Source organism: Anomaloglossus baeobatrachus, chromosome 3 (assembly GCF_048569485.1).
Source record: "Anomaloglossus baeobatrachus isolate aAnoBae1 chromosome 3, aAnoBae1.hap1, whole genome shotgun sequence".
Classification (NCBI taxonomy): domain Eukaryota; kingdom Metazoa; phylum Chordata; class Amphibia; order Anura; family Aromobatidae; genus Anomaloglossus; species Anomaloglossus baeobatrachus.
The window spans coordinates 384,513,837-384,532,079 of NC_134355.1; the positions used below are offsets into that span (position 1 = coordinate 384,513,837).

The window sequence follows — 18,243 nt, forward strand, 5'->3', positions numbered from 1 at the left end:
TGAACATAGCTGTACTATACCTTCCCAGCCAATGTACGTTAGCCAGCATTCAGTACTGTATGTCAAAAGAGCGAATGGTCTCATCTGTTGACATTCATAATAAAGGTTGGCATGAGCAGGTAGTGGACCATCAACTTTCTTGCAACTTGTACTCCGTCATGGTTAAGATAGATTAGATCATTGTATCTCAGCTACAAAATGCGCTAACATAATGGAGATGTCAACTCAATGTGAAAATCTATAGAATTTCATATTTTAAGATGTACTGAGAATCTGAGGAGTGAAATTAAAAATCTATCTATCTATCTGTCATCTATAGACCATCTATCTATCATCTTTCCATTTATATATTTATCCCTATTTGTCTATCTATCTATCTATCTATCTGTCATCTATAGACCATCTATCATCTCTCCATATATCTATTTATCACTATTTGTCTATCTATCTATCTATCTATCTATCTATCTATCTATCTATTTGTCTGTCTGTCTGTCTGTCTACCCTTCTTTAGTTTCTATTAATTAAAGATATGTTTGTATTTATTTTAATACTTGGATATTTTACTATATTTTTAGCTTCCCCTTTCAAACCACCAAGAAACTTGAAAACATCAGATCCAACTAAGTCAACATTCAGAGTGACGTGGGAACCTGCTCCTGGAGAAGTAAAAGGATATAAAATCACTTTCCATCCATTAGGAGATGAAGAGCAATTGGGAGAAATGATAGTTGGTCCCTATGATAACACAGTTGTTTTGGAAGAACTCAGGTAGGAAAATAATGCCTTATGCCTCATGTTCAAAGTAATGATGTTACTTAAAGTGCTACCTAATCAGGTTTTTGCCACCTAATCTGGAGCACCAACATATAAAGACAGAGATCTTGATTCCAGGGATGTGTCACTTAGGCGGCTTTCACACTACGCTTTTTTAACATCCGTCATGAACGTTTTTTAAAGCAAAAATGGATCCAATGCAAATGCGTTTCCATTTCAATGCATTTGCAATGGACTTGCATCAACATGCGTTCACCTGCGTTTGCGTGCGTTATAGTGAGGGTCCAGCGAGTTGCAGTTTTTTAAGATTTTTCAAAAACGCTACTTGTAGCGTTTTTGAGCTGCGCCCAAATACTGCAAATTGCTGGATCCTAACTATACTGCATGCAAACGTATGTGAGCGCTGGCATGCTGATAGATAGGATCCTGCTTGCTCTACTGAGCATGCCCAGAAACCAGCCTCGCGTGATCAGTCTCTCTCTCCCCTTCCCTCTCTGTCTCTCTCCGCCTCCCTCCCTCCCCCTCCCTCTCTGTCTCTCTCCCTCTCCTCTCACCCCCTCCCTCTCTGCCTCTCTCACCCTCTCCCCCACCTGACAGCTGCGGACACTCGTAACCAAGATAAATATCGGGTAACCAAGGAAAGCGCTTCTCTTAGTTACCCGATGTTTACGTTTGTTATGTGTGCAGGGAGCAGGGAGCCCGGCTCCTAGCACCTGCGGATGCTCGTAACCAACGTAAATATCGGGTATCCAAGCAAGTTACCCGATGTTTACCTTGGTTACGAGCCTCTGCAGCTGTTAGAAGCCGGCTCCCAGTATATCACGTTCAGTTCCACTGACTCCCGATCACATGACTCCAATGCCCGCCCATAAACTTAAAGTGACAGGATCCTGCAAAATAACGCATGTGTTTTTTGCTGTAAAAGCAGGATCCACTTTTACAGCAAAAAAAGTTCATGACGCATGTTAAAAAAACGTAGTGTGAAAGCAGCCTTACTGGGCTGCTTAGTGTAGTTTTGAGAAAGTAAATGTTTTATCAGTAGGAGATTGTCATTAGAGGACTAAATGTAGTCCTCCATATTCATGAGCTTTCTATAACCACGCCCCCCACCACTAATTGGCAGCTTTCTGTGTAAACCATGGATGATAAAAAACTGTCAATAAGTAGTGGTGTGGAAGGGTATACAGAGCTCAGCATTTGGATAACTGGTAAATCTGGTAGCTGATAATCTGCAGCAGGTAATACAGTGGTTCTTTCAGAATGACAGCAAACAACTTACTTAGTAAATCATATATCCCTGTGTTCAGGTTCCCTGCATTATGCTGCTCTCAGATGGGTACATCTGTTATCAAATAAAGTAGCATGTTTTAAATGAAATGTATTAGTGCTGAAGATTATTTAACATTCATCTGTTGTAGAATTATACTAAAATTGGGTAAAAACGTTTGGGTAATATTCATCAAGGCTGACATTTCTAACATTCAAACTTATAAGATTTTGCTGGAGAAAGATGGTCCCAATTAATTAAGAAGTACATGGTTCCTAATCCATTTAAAGGGAACCTGTCAGGTGCACTATGCACCCAGAACCACAAACAGTTCTGGGTGCATATTGGTAAACAAAGAACAAACTTTTATTCACATTACTAAAACTGAGAAATCTCAACACACAAATTATAACAACGAAGAGTGTGATACTAAAAAATGTTTTATAAGGGAGCTAGCCCTAATCAGCCCTACTCTCATTCTTACCTTGCTGAGGCGGTCGGCACCCTAATACTGCTCCTATGGCGCCCCTCCCACCAACAGCTGTCCCTCCAGGCCCTAAAAAGCCCTATATAGATGAATAAGGATTAGGGTGACGACCTCCGTGGCAAGGTAGGATTGAGCGTAGGGCCAACTAGGGCTCGCTCTCCTATAAAACAGGCACTTCTGGACATGCGCAGTATGAAGCCGGGGGTACGCGTCCTGGCTTCAGAGAGGTCTAGTGTGCAATACCGGAAGTGCCGAGGACTTCTGATCAGCGGTCACAGTAGATATAGGTATGCACGTCACCGTTGGTGATGCTGCATTGAATAGCATGTTACATAGCTCCTTTTGACGTGCTAACATGCTAAGAGGGCGAAATGAGCGCAGGAACTAACACCCTTGTGACTAGTCCCTGTGCTCATTAGCATATCAGAAAGGATCTTTAGAGATACTTTTTCTAAAGATCTCTTTATCTATGCTACTAGATACAGGAACTGTTAGGCAGGGATTAGCAATATACACCCAGAACTACTCGTGGTTCTGGGTGTACATTGCACCTGACAGGTTCCCTTAACACATCTGTCAGAAGCAGAATAAGAAATTTATCCCACAACACATTTTGTCTTGAATAATTGAAAAATAAAGAAAAAAAAAAAGGAGGGTTAGCGAATAACAGCAGTAAGCACAATCAAAAGGCTAGTTTTCTAGTGTAAAAGACCCAAGACTCATTTTATTTTGACTCATATGAACCCTGAAACAGTAAATAAAGAACTAAATAACTTATCCAGTCTGTTTCGGGCACAAGTATTACAGGATCTGGAATCAGGACAAATGGTTGAAGTAATGGAACCACTACATTGTTTAATATTAATATTTGTTTATACAGGGCTTTAACATCCTACAAAGTGAATGTTTTTGGAATGTTTGATAAAGGAGAAAGCTCGCCATTGATTGGAGAAGAAATGACAACTCAGTCAGATGGACCAGACGTTGCTGTTGATTCTGGTAAATTTCTCTCAGATGAGAGAACGTAGAGAGGGGATGAATTACTGAGGGGTTTGACAGAGGAAAGCTCATCCTCTACTAGCCAATTGGCATCCTGCAGCAAAGTCACAGGAGGCCTGATGGGTTGCTATGGCAACCAGAGGCCTAATTATGGTCTGCCATACACAATAGTCTATCAGATTACATTAGAGGCTGAGGAAATGCACTGATCTACACATATAGTACAGTGAATTACTTACGCGATCATAAGATCTCTTGTTCATGTCCCCTTGATGGGCTAATAGATATTGCAAAAAATAATTTTAAAAAATGTTCTAAAATTTTAAAAAAAGTAAAACACCCTTCTTAAAACTTCAGTTTTTCCAGTAAAAAAAAATGGAACAAATAAGTGTACGTCTAAAATATATAATATATTTCATTTCATAGCTGTGTCTGTAATACAAAATCTTTAACACTATATAATTATTTTTTAGCACCGTAAACGTCGAGAAAAAAAAAGAAATACAATGGCAAAATTGCATCTTTTTTTTTATCTCACGTCACAAAAAAAATAAATAATAAGCAATCAAAAAGAATTACATATGCCTGAGGCCAATAAGTGATTCAACTTGTTATGGAAAAAGACATCATAGAGCTCTATAAAAGAAAAATGAGAAGTTATGACTCTCAAAATCTGATGCATGAAAAAAGTATTTTAGTTAAAATGTGATTTTTTTTGTGCAGACATTCAGAATGGGTATCACTGTAATCATATTAACCTGTGCCATAACATACTAGCTTTGTATGGTTTTTTGTTCATCTAGCCTCACATAAAATAAAATAAAAAGTGATCAAAAAGATGTAAATGACTCAAAAGTAGAGGTAGCAAAAACTATAGCTTGGCCAACAAGATGGAAGGTCTCACACAACTGTCAACTTAAAAATTAAAAAAAAAATAGGCCTCAGAATATGGTGCTCCTAACCCCTCACCTAAAAATGAATAAAAATAAATCTATAACAGTAGCAAAATATAAAAAAATAATAAAAAAGTGAAAAAAGTAAAGAAACAAAGTCAGCCAGAGTTGATTTTTTGTATATCCCATCTTCCAAAAAGTGTAATGAACAGATTTATGTGCCAAAAAATGGTACCAATAAAAATATCATCTTGTCATGCAAAAAAATAAGCCCTAGCTTCTGATACGTCATCAGTGCAAGCCAGCTGTAGTAGCATCCAGCATAGGATAGTTCAGCTTTACTGTGCGTGCATTGGGTGCCATAAAGTTGACTTGTAATAACTAGGGATGATCGAATACTTGAATTATTCGGCTTTGCGAATATTTTCCAAATACCTCGCCGCTATTCGAATATTCGAATAACAACTATTTGGAACTATTTGGAACTGGAATTTGGAACTCGGGCCTCCCATAGACTTACATTGCGCATCGAATAGTCGAATAGTGGCGAGGTATTTGGAAAATATTCGCGAAGCCGAATAATCGAAGTATTCGATCATTCCTAGTAATAATGTATCCCAAGACTGTGGAACGTAATTCAAGCCAGAACTACATAACCCCTCACACATGACTTTTCTTGGGTAGTTTACATATAGCTCACACTGTGTTGTATTTTTCTATTTATACATAATGCTATTATGGATACCTTCATATATTTAGAATTCACCACTGGTGGTTTAATGGGTGAAAATCTAGTAAAATATTCCACTATATAGCACAAAATTAAATTCTAAGGGTTCATTCAGACATTCGTGCACATTGGTCTGATCTTTGACCACAACACATGCTGAGTTTGGGTTGGGAGACGCATGACCAGCCCGTGGAGATTGGAACAATGTGCACAAATGTCTGAATGAACCCTAAATCTCAGACCACATTTGTGTTAATTATTACATAACTGGTATTTTTATGGCAATGGGATTCAGAGGATTTGTTATGAGCTATTCAAATTCTGATCCTTCATATTGTAACATGGCTCAGTTATGCTTGGAAGCCATGACTTGACTCTACTGTCAACGAAACCTTTCTTGGTTGCCATTTACTGTTTATGAGGATTACTAGGCCAATGACTATCTATAGATCTCCAGACTGTACATTCACATTTTAATGCGATCACTAACCATATGGCTATCAGCAGAATAAACCAAAATTTAAATAACTTTAATTTATGTAACTAGACAAGTGAATTGAGTGTTGGCAAAATTCCAAAAGTCTGAGTATTTGCTTGTACACTTTTTTTTAGAATTTATTTTTCTTTTATTTCAGCTTAAAGTAAGAACTCTTTTCGTTATTAGTTAGTACAGATCTCAAATTTGATATTTTTTTTGGGACACCTTTCATATTTAGAAGGCCTCAGCTTCAGGAAACAGTTTAAGAATGATCTGAACAGAATGTACACTATGTGGGTTTTTGGCCCTAGTGATTTCAACAACTAATGCTGTTTGTTAATATTATACTGTATCTCCTTAGAATTCTAACATTATTTTCATATGTCTCTACAACCCCTATATGAAGCAGAGTTACAGCGTAACTCCACAAAATGTACATTATATATCTTGTCGTTTACAGTCGTGGAGTAGAACTCTGTACATTATTCTTTATATATTTTTAATCCTTGTAACTTGTTTCTGTTCTGTTGATAAAGTTTAGGTTTATTCATGCAGAAGGAAACTTATTTTAAAACCTTATTTTATACTATCTGGACCCTATTCCTGGAGTATATATATGAAATCACATTGTGTTTCAAGTTATCATTGTAGAAGGAATATGCTAAATGAATGGCTTCTAAACACCCTACGCAAGATACTACAGGAACACTATTCACGATGGACAAAACATTCTTAGTATATTGCTTTATACCTGCAGATGTTGTATGTTTTAACATGAGATGCCAATGCATTCTCCTACATTGGCAATCTGTGTGATCAATGTCTATGTGATAACTGTGGAACTCCCTATCCTATTTTGTTTCTTTTCCTCCTTTCTTTGGAATGTTCATATACTTTTATCTGCTCTTCTTATTTTTGTTATATACTGTATATACCCACAAATATCTCCATAACAATTACTGTAGTAATGATCTTTTTTGAAGGCATGTATGTATATATATATATATATCTATATATAATGATGTGGCCCGTGAATGTTTTATTATTTACATACTGTCTTTGTCTGAATTGCTGTAACAGGCCTGGAGTGCAAAACAAATGCCGCTGCAGATGTCGTTTTGCTGGTTGATGGCTCATGGAGTATTGGTCGGCCTAATTTTAGAACCGTCAGGACCTTCATTTCTCGACTGGTTGAAGTCTTTGAGATTGGCCCAGACAGAGTGCAGATTGGTAAGCCATATTGACAATGGTTACTTGGTTAGTGTTGAAAAACTGTAGGTTCAAAGATTAGACATATGGTTTTGCGATTTGCAGAAGTCTTTCAAATCACATACATTGTGAGCATGACAGGTTGGTGTGTCAGCAGACTCATAGTGTCTACTGCTTAATTGCGGTTCAGAGGCAATACTTCCCTATAATTGGTAAAGTCGATCTAGAAAAAGCAGATCATATCGAATTCATAATCAGTCTTGTGAAAATAGAAGCCATAACACCATAGTGAAAAGAGCATTAAAGAAGGGATATCTAGTGAAAATATGTTATCACCTATCTGCAGTATAAGTGACAACTTACTAATTGGTGACCACTGGGATCCACACCAATTGCCATAAAAAGGAGTTTTTATTCATGACAGGACACTTTTATCCCCATTACAAAATGAACATGTGACCTGGTACTCCATGTATTCTCTATTGGGCTGTGGAAAAGCCAAGTGTTGTTCTCGGCTGCCCTTTAGAAGAAGAATGAATTGGCATTCAAGCATGTAAGCTTCCTCTATCCATTCTTATGAGGATAAAAGTTAATTATTCTGCCCATCAATGTGGGTCCCAGTTGTAGGACCCCCGCCGCTCAACAAGTTATCATAACCCACCCAATGGATAAGTGACGAGAACTTGTTTTCACTGGATAACTCCTATAAATTATTAAAGCCAAGTTAATCATCTTACATATTCAGCCTTGTTTTCAGTACTATATGATGGTTACCCATAATGAATGCAGATAAAAATGAATAATGACTTATACTGATCTTGATGATTCTAGCATAATACAATACTTCACCTGCTTTTTCACTTCAGCTCTTGCTCAGTACAGTGGAGATCCCAGGACCGAGTGGCAACTAAATAGTCATTCAACAAAGAAGTCTCTAATGGATGCTGTAGCCAATTTGCCTTACAAAGGGGGTAACACTCTGACTGGTAAGTAATGTTATTGCTTAGTTTCATAGTAACAAAGTCATTTATTAGCAGCAAATATATATTATGTATGACAAATTAAGTTGTAGCATATCAACGATATAATCATTTTTATCTACATGTTTAATTAGGTATGGCATTGAATTTCATCTTACAAAACAACTTCAAGGCATCGGTTGGTTTGAGACAAAAGTCACGCAAAATTGGTGTACTTATCACTGACGGAAAGTCTCAGGATGACATCGTTGGGCCATCCAAAAAACTGAGGGATGAGGGAATCGAACTCTACGCCATTGGTAAGATTATTTCTAAGGACCAATAATTTTTAAAAATGGCTAAAACAGGTCCTCAATTACAGAAATTAATGCACTCCTTGATCATTGGTTATACATTTCATACAATGATGAAACTGTTAAGGAGCCTAAGGATTTAGACAGTAGGGCATATTTCTAATGCTAATGCACTACAATTCTCGTGTAGTCTTTTATGGCTTCCACCATATTTATTATTTGTGTTAGACAATTTCTGCACTTGCCCAATTAATTAAGGTATAGCATTAATTAAAGAGAAGTAACACACTGAAGAACAGGCATAGTGTAATATGCCCAAATTTATGGCACAAAGTAAGCCAACTAATACATGGTGTAAACTTTAGACTGATTCATCTTAGTTTGTACACTAGAATTCTGGTGTAAAGAGCTTGAAAAAGTCACAACATTAAATGTTGGCATAAAATGTAGCAACTTTTGGCCGTTTCATGCCATTTTTATTCAGCTCCAACAATTTGGGCAGTGTCGTAGCAGGACAGAGGTGTGGCAACCCCCACTTGTCATATTTGTGATGAATGGCGGTGTTACTTTTACAACATATGTTACTCCAGTGGCATAAGAACTCTGGCAAGGTGCGCATGGAGATGAGCACCACTTTTCAGATGCAATGGATTCATTAAGAGGCATGTGCCTCTTAATGAATCCAGTGTCTGACTCCAGCACATCTGCTCATCAACACTGGCATGACCAAAGCTTATCTTGATGGGATTTTAGACTATACAGTCTAAAAATAAGACAGATTTGACAAAAATCATGATCCTTTTTGAAAAATTAGATGCATTTTCACAATTCCAAGTCTCAGTGTACACTAGAAGTCGTGCTTTGCCACATCTCTTACATAACATGTGGTTTTAATCTGATTCCTGTAAAAATAACCAATAATTTTCACACTGTCACTAAAACAATAGAACGGCAATAATGTATGGAGGAGCGCAGAATATATTCTATTGGCTACAGATTTATATTATTGGCAAAGCATGATTCCAAAGGAATACTTTTATTGCGTGATGTTTTGAATGGCCAGATTTCCTCCAGCTTGAAATCTTGATTTTAAGGCTGGCGTATTGACTCTACTATCTACGTAGCTTGCCAGTGTTCTGCCAGCCAGATGATATTAAACTATGCACATATCTTGGTCACAGATGAAGGTTTTTTTTATTTTGCATGAAGAGCATTGTCAGATATCTCTTTTAGTTTTGTAGAAACTTACTACTTACGTTCACAGTGGAATTACATCATTTTATGCTGCCTTGATTTAATTTTGGCACATCCATTCATTTTTAATACTTTGAGCCACAACTCTGGAACTAATAACAAAACCAAAGTAAGAATGATAGCGGCTGCCAAAATGTATTCAGTAATGGAGGTATATTAATACATTTTGACAAAACACTGAGCTGAAATATAGTGGGAATTGATAAGACATAGAAAAAATAACTGCATAATTGGCAAATGTATGTGGCGTTTAGAAACCTACCACTACTGTACATTTGGCATAAAACAGTTGAACAAGATATATGGAAAGCTCCATTTCCAATAGACTGGCCATCAACCTAGACTTGTCTTTTTTTCTTCCACATACGATTTCCTTTAAGGTTGTCATTATAGCCACAGTAAATGCAGACTGTGCATTGATTCGTAAAATAATTTATTCTCTAGAGATAAATCGATTCACAGGACCCTGTACCAGTGGCCACCTCAGTGGCTGCTGAATAGGAGCCCTGAGATTCAGCTCCTACTTGCTACCTTCCCAGCTCCTTTGATTAGCCAGCCTGACTCTGCTTAGTTGGTGCGTCATGCCACTACGATGATGTTATGCCAGGCCAGCCAATCTAAAGAGGAGTTAAGAATACCGTTAGGTAGGCGGCAGTTTCCAAGGCTTCCATTCGGGTGCCACAGAATACTGACCTGGCTACTGGATCCAGGGTCTTAAAAAATTATTGGCTCATCTCATGTACCAAGCATTAGCTTAAGTATAAGAAACCACTAAGTTGTGTCAATGTGAGATGTAGAAGGATAATCACAATCTTTGGGGGCTGCTGTTCTATTAGTTCTACCCAATATCATTTGTAGCTGTCCAGATATCCTAGATCAGAATTGGGAAAAGTTGTTTTAGTATGTGATTTACATTTTCTTGTCTAGACATAGCTATAGACTAGGGGAGTGGTACCGGTTTTATTATTAGTGGTGTATGCAAATATTTAGTGTATCCGAAATAATTTTGGTATAGCACTTTTTGAGACTTGTTGGGACTCTTTGTATTATTGATCAATAAGTATTTAAAGCACCACTCCAGCATTTACTCTTTATTGCACCGTTCTAGTGGTGCTTGAAATCTCCAATATTAAACTTCACTTTCTGGCGGCTTGATCTTTCCAGTGGTGCTTGTGGTACTCTCGGGCAATTTATGACCTGCCAGCAGTTTCAATGTTTCATGGTCACATGGTAACTCTATGAGAGCCTCTTTCTGGTCTTGTTCTGGCTCTCATAGCCATTAAGCGCTTGTGACATAACTTCTGACTTCCTGCCAGTCTGAAATTACAGACACTTGATGGTGCCGTGGGACCGGAGAGGCGCGGAAAAAGGCTGAAGGCAACAGGAAGAGAGTATAATACCGGGGGGGGGGCAGGGGGCTTACATTTAAAATGACACTTCAACGCTTAATAATAAAAACCCCTCTGGAGTGGTGCTTTAACTAAACAAAGAGTAGTAACAGCGTCATTGGAATCCAAATCTATAAAGCAACACCTGTCATTGTGTACATATAAGGTAAATATGATATAGGCATACAAGGAATGGGGGAGTGGGTGAATAGACAGCTAGATAAATAGAATATATATATATATATATATATATATATGATCTTAGTGGATTCATCACAATGTTACTAATGCTTTGATTTTATTCATTTTATTAGGTATTAAAAATGCAGATGAAAATGAACTGAAAGAAATAGCTACTGACCCTGATGAGGTCTACGTCTTCAACGTCAATGATTTCAGCCAGCTAACCAACATTGTCGATCCCGTCACAACAAATTTGTGTAACAGTGTTAAGGGTGGAGGTGGTAAGTTTTATGTATTATTACATTTCTATCAATTTAATTTGTCACAGAACTCTGTGTATGTTCACAAGGAGAATTATAACGTAGGTTTTGTAGTGAATACATTTCAACATCCACATCAAAAAACAATTCAAATACCCTTTGATATATAATGCTCAAAAAAAATAAAGGGAACACTAAAATACCATTGTGCCGTTTAAGTGTTCCCTTTATTTTTTTGAGCAGTATATATTTTTAAGGGGATCCAACTCAAAATCCATGTCAAAAAGCTGCATGTGAATATACACTTAGATGAAACACTGTATATAGCTATTATTAAGTCACTAAACATTTATTATCACTTTTTATATATTGCTGTCCATTTAATTGCAAGCAGATCGTAGTGGTATCAGGAACTGGACCACTCTGCTTGGAATTAAAAGAACAATAACATAAAAAAATGTTAAGCTACTCTTTCCAAGATACAGTATGTCTTCAACACACTAGTATGAACCAAAAAGACTTTCCTTTCCTATATACAATATGCATTCATAGTAGAAAAATGGTTAAATGCTTTTGATCTTACACACCCAATGCTGTCCCTGCCAGCAGTAACTGTCTTCTTTAAGTTTCTCACACTCATTATTCCCAATTTCTGACCCCTAGGCCATGTATGTTCATAGGGGCTCCCTGTTTTCACAACTGTTAAAATCTTTCCCGGGAAGAACATTGAGTCCAATATATATGTACAGTATATATACATCTTTTTTTCCTTTTGCTGTTGCAGATGAACTGGAGCCACCATCGAACCTAGTGACCTCAGAGCCCACCACTCGATCTTTCAGAGTGACATGGGTCCCACCATCTCACAGTGTGGATAGATTTAGAGTGGAGTACTATCCCGTAGCTGGAGGAAGACCCCAAGAGGTATGGTTCCCCGAAAATATGACGACCTTGTACAGGTTAATACTTAACAATTGTGAAGCGCTGTTTTACATAGGGGAGCATAATACTACATTCAGTGTAGTATTATAAAACCTATAAAAACTATGATTAGTTTGTTCGGTTTTACTAGAAATATCCAATAACTAAGTGCCAGAATTATTGTTGTGAATAACAGTTGAGTACATCACAGACTTTTTGCCCTTTTTTGCATTTGACTTTCTGGTATCCTCTTTTGCCTACCCTTTATTGGCCAGAATACCACAGTTTTCAGAAGGAGCCAAATTGTGACTCTCTTCTGTGAAGTCAGCAGAATTGTAGACCTAATTATGTACAGTTGCGGCCAATTTAAAGTTGTAATCTGAAGCTACACCATTAAGCTTGCCATACATGTTAGATTAATGATGGTGATTTCTGTGGGAATATCCAACCATCTAATGAGTATACAGGCCAAAACATGTTACTAACATTCCTGATCCTTTTGTTCTCAGTGTTGCTTGGTAGCGGCTTACTCCACTCTCCCCATACAGAAAACTTGAACACTCACCTGAGCCAAGTGTACATACACATATATATCGAAGATTGATAGAGAACACTGTTGGCAGAAATAAGCATTCAGCTGATAGGTATCTAATATGTATGGCTGACCTTACTTTTGAAGTGTAACAATTGGGTACTGACACAAGAAAGATTTTTGTAATCTTACTTTGCCCCCTCCAATGTGCTCGCTGTTCCACAGTGAACATCTCCCCCACTGACTGCATTTTTATGAAAAAAAGAAATGGGCATATATACTGTGGTATGAAGTATGCTAAGTTGAACCTATGCTTTAAAGGCAGCAAATTTACAATATTTTGGGCTAAAATCAAAGCCTCGTGCTCTAAATAATCATTTCATTTTAAGAATTGACTGTTTTATTTTTTGGTTGTTACTGTTGGTTGGCTTAGTCATTAACTCTAGAGATGAACAATTCCATTGAGGCTCGGTTCACCATCAGCAAGCGAGCCTAGTCTCCACAGGCTTGATCTGGACTAGAACCCCGGTCCAGGTCACTGATTGGGAGTTTGAGTCTGCACCCACATACAGCCAGCCATAAGCAGATCACTTCTAGGAGATGGTTGGTGGGCTTTTTCAAACTTTTTTTGTTGCACATTACATGTGATCACGCTGGGGTTACCCCCAGTGTGCGCCTTTCAAACACTACAAGCGGCTCACACAGGGCTTAGAACCAAGCGGACCTGAGCACAACATTGCTCACAAGAGTTTTGTTCGCACATAAAGCATCCAAACCCCGAACCCAATCATTGATTTTTAAATTTGATGTTTGGTTCGAAAACCAAACCTCAGATTCGCTCATCTCTAATTAACTCCAGCTATGTATCATATAAAAAAAGGCTCACAGTAGTGTTAAAGTGTTGAAGAATGTGTTGTATAATACTAGTAGTAACCATAAATGTTCTCATTAATCCAAATATTATTTTCTAGTATTTTATAAATGAGATTGTACTCACACTGGCGTCAGAGTCAGAGGGTCCATAACTAATCTGGTTGAGTAATGGGATCTGTTAGGTTTATGTTGTTTACGATAATACATTAATCCTTTAATTAGCTTCTGTTCCTGTCTTTCTGTAGGTTATTGTTAGCAGAAATGAAAGATCAACAGTGTTGATTGATCTGAAGCCAGAAACTGAATATGAAGTCAAAGTATATTCAGTAGTGGAAGGAGAAAGCAGTCAGCCATTAGTAGGCCAGGAGACTACCTGTAAGTTTTCATATTTTTCTTCAAACAATATGTATGGTACATTGGAAATAAAGCATTATTCACATGGGCACATTATACTTGTATTCACCTGTCTGAATAACACTAGGACCTCCCACGGTTCTATGGAGTGGAAACTACTATGGTAAGTTATTAGTTTTATTTCCATAGGACTACTTGGATGGTGAGGATGTCTAGGTGTTCCATCAAGAATAAGGCAGGCTTTGCACATTACGACATCGCAAGCCGATGCTGCGATGTCGAGTGCGATAGTCCCCGCCCCCGTCGCAGGTACGATATCTTGTGATAGCTGGCGTAGCGAACATTATCGCTACGCCAGCTTCACATGCACTCACCTGCCCTGCGACCATTGCTCTGGCCGGCGACCCGCCTCCTTCCTAAGGGGATGGGTCGTGCGGCGTCATAGCGACGTCACACGGCAGGCGGCCAATAGCTGCGGAGGGGCGGAGATGAGCAGGATGTAAACATCCCGCCCACTTCCTTCCTTCCGCATAGCCGGCGTGAGCCACAGGACGCAGGTAGGAGATGTTCCTCGCTCCTGCGGCTTCACACACAGCGATGTGTGCTGCCGCAGGAACGAGGAACTACATCGTACCTGTCGCGGCACCGGCATTATGGAAATGTCGGAGAATACACCGATGATACGATAACGACGCTTTTGCGCTCGTTCATCGTATCATCTAGGATTTACACACTACGATGTCGAAAGTGATGCCGGATGTGCGTCACTTTCGATTTGACTCCACCGACATCGCACGTGCGATGTTGCAACGTGCAAAGCCACCCTAAGAGCCACTACATAATATATACACCTCAATGAAGCTCAGATGTTAATTTTTACTCACCTTTCCTGTACAGTATCAATGTCAAAAGTTTGTTTTTTCTATAGTAGAACTCATTTTTATTCATTGCTAGCTCTTATATTATCATGTACGTCCAGCCTCTCAATGTTTTATCACATTCAGGCTATGAATAGTGCACAGAGGAATTAGCTTCACATGTTGGGTAATTTTATGGCCCAAATAAAATTTCTAATGACTTTACTGAGTTACCTACTAATTACTTGAATTATTGGTTAATTTACTACAGGTGGTCTTCATTTACTAATGTTTCAAGTGATTAAAAATTCATAGAGAAAAAATAGTGAAACATCTGTTCCTCCTAAATGAAAACCACATTCAGTTCAGAGGAATGACCTGTGCCATTGACCTGACAACTGTAACACGTCAAAACAGATTATGGTGATTGCATTGGAAGAAGAAACAAACATTACGTCATTGTTGTCAGCTATGGGATTTCTAACACAGGACTTGCACCAGCTGAGAGTCCAAACTACACAGGATTTGGGATTATTGTGTGCATCACAGTTTATTTTCATCAATCGGTCGCTTGCAAAAATCCCAAATACAAAAATAAAAAACACAAAACAAAGCGCAGGACATTTAGTTTTAAAACACAACAAATAGGATGACTGTTCAGTATATCACAAAAGTGAGTGCACCCCTCACATTTTTATACATTATTTATTATATCTGTTCATGTCACAACACTAAAGATATGACACTTTTGATACAATGTAATCGGTATACAGCTTGTATAACAGTGTAAATTTGGTGTGCACTCTAAATAACTCAACACACAGCCATTAATGTCAAAACCACTGGTAAAAAAGTGAGTACACTCTTAAGTAAAAGTAGCTAAATTGTGCCCAAAGTGTCAATATTTTGTGCGGCCACCATTATTTTTAAGTACTGCTTTAACTCTCTTGGTCATGGAGTTTACTGAAGCTTTACAGGAGTGACTGAAATTTTCTTCCACTCCTCCATAATAATAATAATAATAAAGTTTTATTTCTATAGCGCCAACATATTTCGCAGCACTTTACAATTAAGAGGGGACATGTACAGACAATATGAGACAATACAAAATAACAAAATTAAGATACCAGGAGGAGTGAGGGCTGTGCTCGTAAGCTTACAGTCTGAGGAAATAGGGGAGACACAAAAGGTGAATGGGGGGGGGAGAAAAGCTTGTCATATATGGTCCAGCCATCGATTTAATAGGGTAATCAATAGCAGCTGCATGAACCCGTCGGTGAGAATTTATCCAGCTACAGGGGACGAGAACTGGAAGTAAATTTTTTTTGAAGGGCAGAAAGGGACTAGATTAGATCAGGGCAGTGAGGTGATAGGCTAGTCTAAAGAAATGCGTTTTTAGGGCCCGCTTAAAGGTGTGGATGTTGGGAATTAAATGGATTGCTCTTGGTAGTGTGTTCCAGAGCATAGGCGCAGCTCACGACATCATGAAGCTGGTGGATGATAAAGATCTTGCGCTCATCCATCTTCCATTTGAATGGTTTAGGTTTAGGTCTGGAGAAATGCTTGGCCAATCCAACACCTTTACCCTCAGGTTCTTGAGCAAGGCAGTGGTCGTCTTGGAAGTGTTATCATGTTAGAATACTATCTTGCAGCCCAGTTTCCAAAGGGGAGGGGACCAGGCTCTGCTTTAGTATGTCACAGCACATGTTGGCATTCATGGTTCCCTTAAAAAACTGTAGCTCCCCACAGCTGGCAGCACTCATGGAGCTCCAAACCATGACAATCCCACCAAAATGCTTTACTGTAGGCAAGACACACTTGTCTTTGTAGAAAAAAAGAAATAAAACTGGGCACTATTCAGCATGCCAAATCCACAAATGAGTGGCTGCAACAAGAAACCGTTGCCTCCGGTCACTTTAAAAGACAGTACTAAAGCCGCAAACTGTGGTGCTCATTTCAAAGCATAAGGGGGGCTTTACAAGTTGCGACATCGCTTCCGAAATATCGTCGGGGTCACGTCGTTAGTAACGCACATCCGGCGCCGGTAGCGACATTGCAACGTGTAAATCCTAGGTGCGACGATAAACGATCGCAAAAGCGTTCAAAATCGGTGATCTGTGTAGCGTCGTTCATTTCCATAATGTCGGGTCGACCGCAGGTACGATGTTGTTTGTCATTCCTGCAGCTCCACACATCGCTGTGTGTAAACCCGCAGGAGCGACAAACATCTCCTTACCTGCGTCCCGACGGCAATGCGGAAGGGAGAAGGTGGACGGGATGTTATGTCCTGCTCATCTCCGCCCCTCAACTTCTATTGGCCGGCCGATTAGTGATGCCGCTGTGATGCTGAACGCACCTCCCCCTTGAAGGAGGGATAGTTCGTCAGTCACAGCGACGTCGCCGAGCAGGTATGTGCGTGTGAAGCTGCCGTAGTGATAATGTTCGCTACGGCAGCAATCACCAAATGTTGCATGTGCGACAGGGGCAAGTGCTATCGCGCTGGACATCGCTAGCAACTGCTAGCGATGTCGCAACATGTAAAGTCCACCTAAGACTTCCATGAAAAAGCAATTGTAGAAACAAAAGGCACTCACCAGGCTTGCTGTGTAAAAAACCTTTAATCCAACATCGGGTTAAAGGTAATAGGGATGGCTGTGAGGGAGGGGGGTGCAGAAAGCACGTGGGACGATGGCCGTTTCGTGCCTTTCCAGCACTTCAACAGGTCAGCTATTTGTTGAGTGATTTAGAGGGCACACCAAAATGACACTGTTATACAAACTATACACTGGCTATTTTACATTGTGTCAAAGTACCATATCTTCAGTTTTGTCCCATGAAAAGATACTGTATAATAAAAAAATGACAAAACTGTGAGGGGTGTGCTCACTTTTGTGATATATAGATGCACATAACTCATATGCAACATTAAAGGGAACCTGACAGTGAATACATGATATCAGAGATGTATGTTTTACTCTGAAACACTGTGGTTTTTCAAGGAAAAGCATCTTTTAAAAGCAGGCCAGGGACTAAGCTGCATGGGAGAGTAGTCACAAGGCTGAGCCCTGGCAGCTTCTCACCACCTGCTCCTCTTGAGTAATGGGTCTCTCCCTGCTTTTGCGTATAGGAAAAGAACTGAAAGTCATTGACAGCAGGCGGGGAAAAGCTGCCTTTAGAACTAGATACCTGTTTGGCTTGGTTCCTTTCTGGCTTTAAAATATTTATCTGAAACGCCGCAGCATTGCAGAGTCAAACATGCATGGTTGAAATATTACAGAAAGAAAATTGTACATGCTGCTTGTGGCTCGGGCAGCATGTATTTGCTGTCAGGTTCCCTATAACTGCTTTTCATTAAATTGTATTGAGCCAAAATACAACCTGTATTATACTGCAGCATTGAATTCATATCTCTGTGGGTTAGTGGTGGATATAGTTGAAAGCTTCTTTATTTACAGTTTTCTCTGTGGCTTAGTATTTTGGCACACTTGGATTTTCCTCAAGAAGATGT

The 18,243-nt window shown here is 39.0% G+C and overlaps 1 protein-coding gene across 3 annotated transcripts in view; it reads left to right on the forward strand.

The window, feature by feature from the left end:
- COL12A1 (collagen type XII alpha 1 chain) overlaps positions 1-18,243 on the forward strand; it is a 220,316-nt gene that overhangs the window by 87,888 nt on the left and 114,185 nt on the right. For 2 of the 3 annotated variants that reach the window (XM_075340200.1, XM_075340201.1), the window contains exons 16-23: positions 579-771; positions 3,412-3,530; positions 6,712-6,861; positions 7,707-7,826; positions 7,955-8,119; positions 11,070-11,219; positions 11,983-12,122; positions 13,770-13,899. In XM_075340200.1, the coding sequence (XP_075196315.1) occupies positions 579-771; positions 3,412-3,530; positions 6,712-6,861; positions 7,707-7,826; positions 7,955-8,119; positions 11,070-11,219; positions 11,983-12,122; positions 13,770-13,899 (1,167 nt within the window). The remainder of the gene's footprint in view (positions 1-578; positions 772-3,411; positions 3,531-6,711; positions 6,862-7,706; positions 7,827-7,954; positions 8,120-11,069; positions 11,220-11,982; positions 12,123-13,769; positions 13,900-18,243) is intronic. The other variant, XM_075340202.1, reaches the window with a different exon arrangement.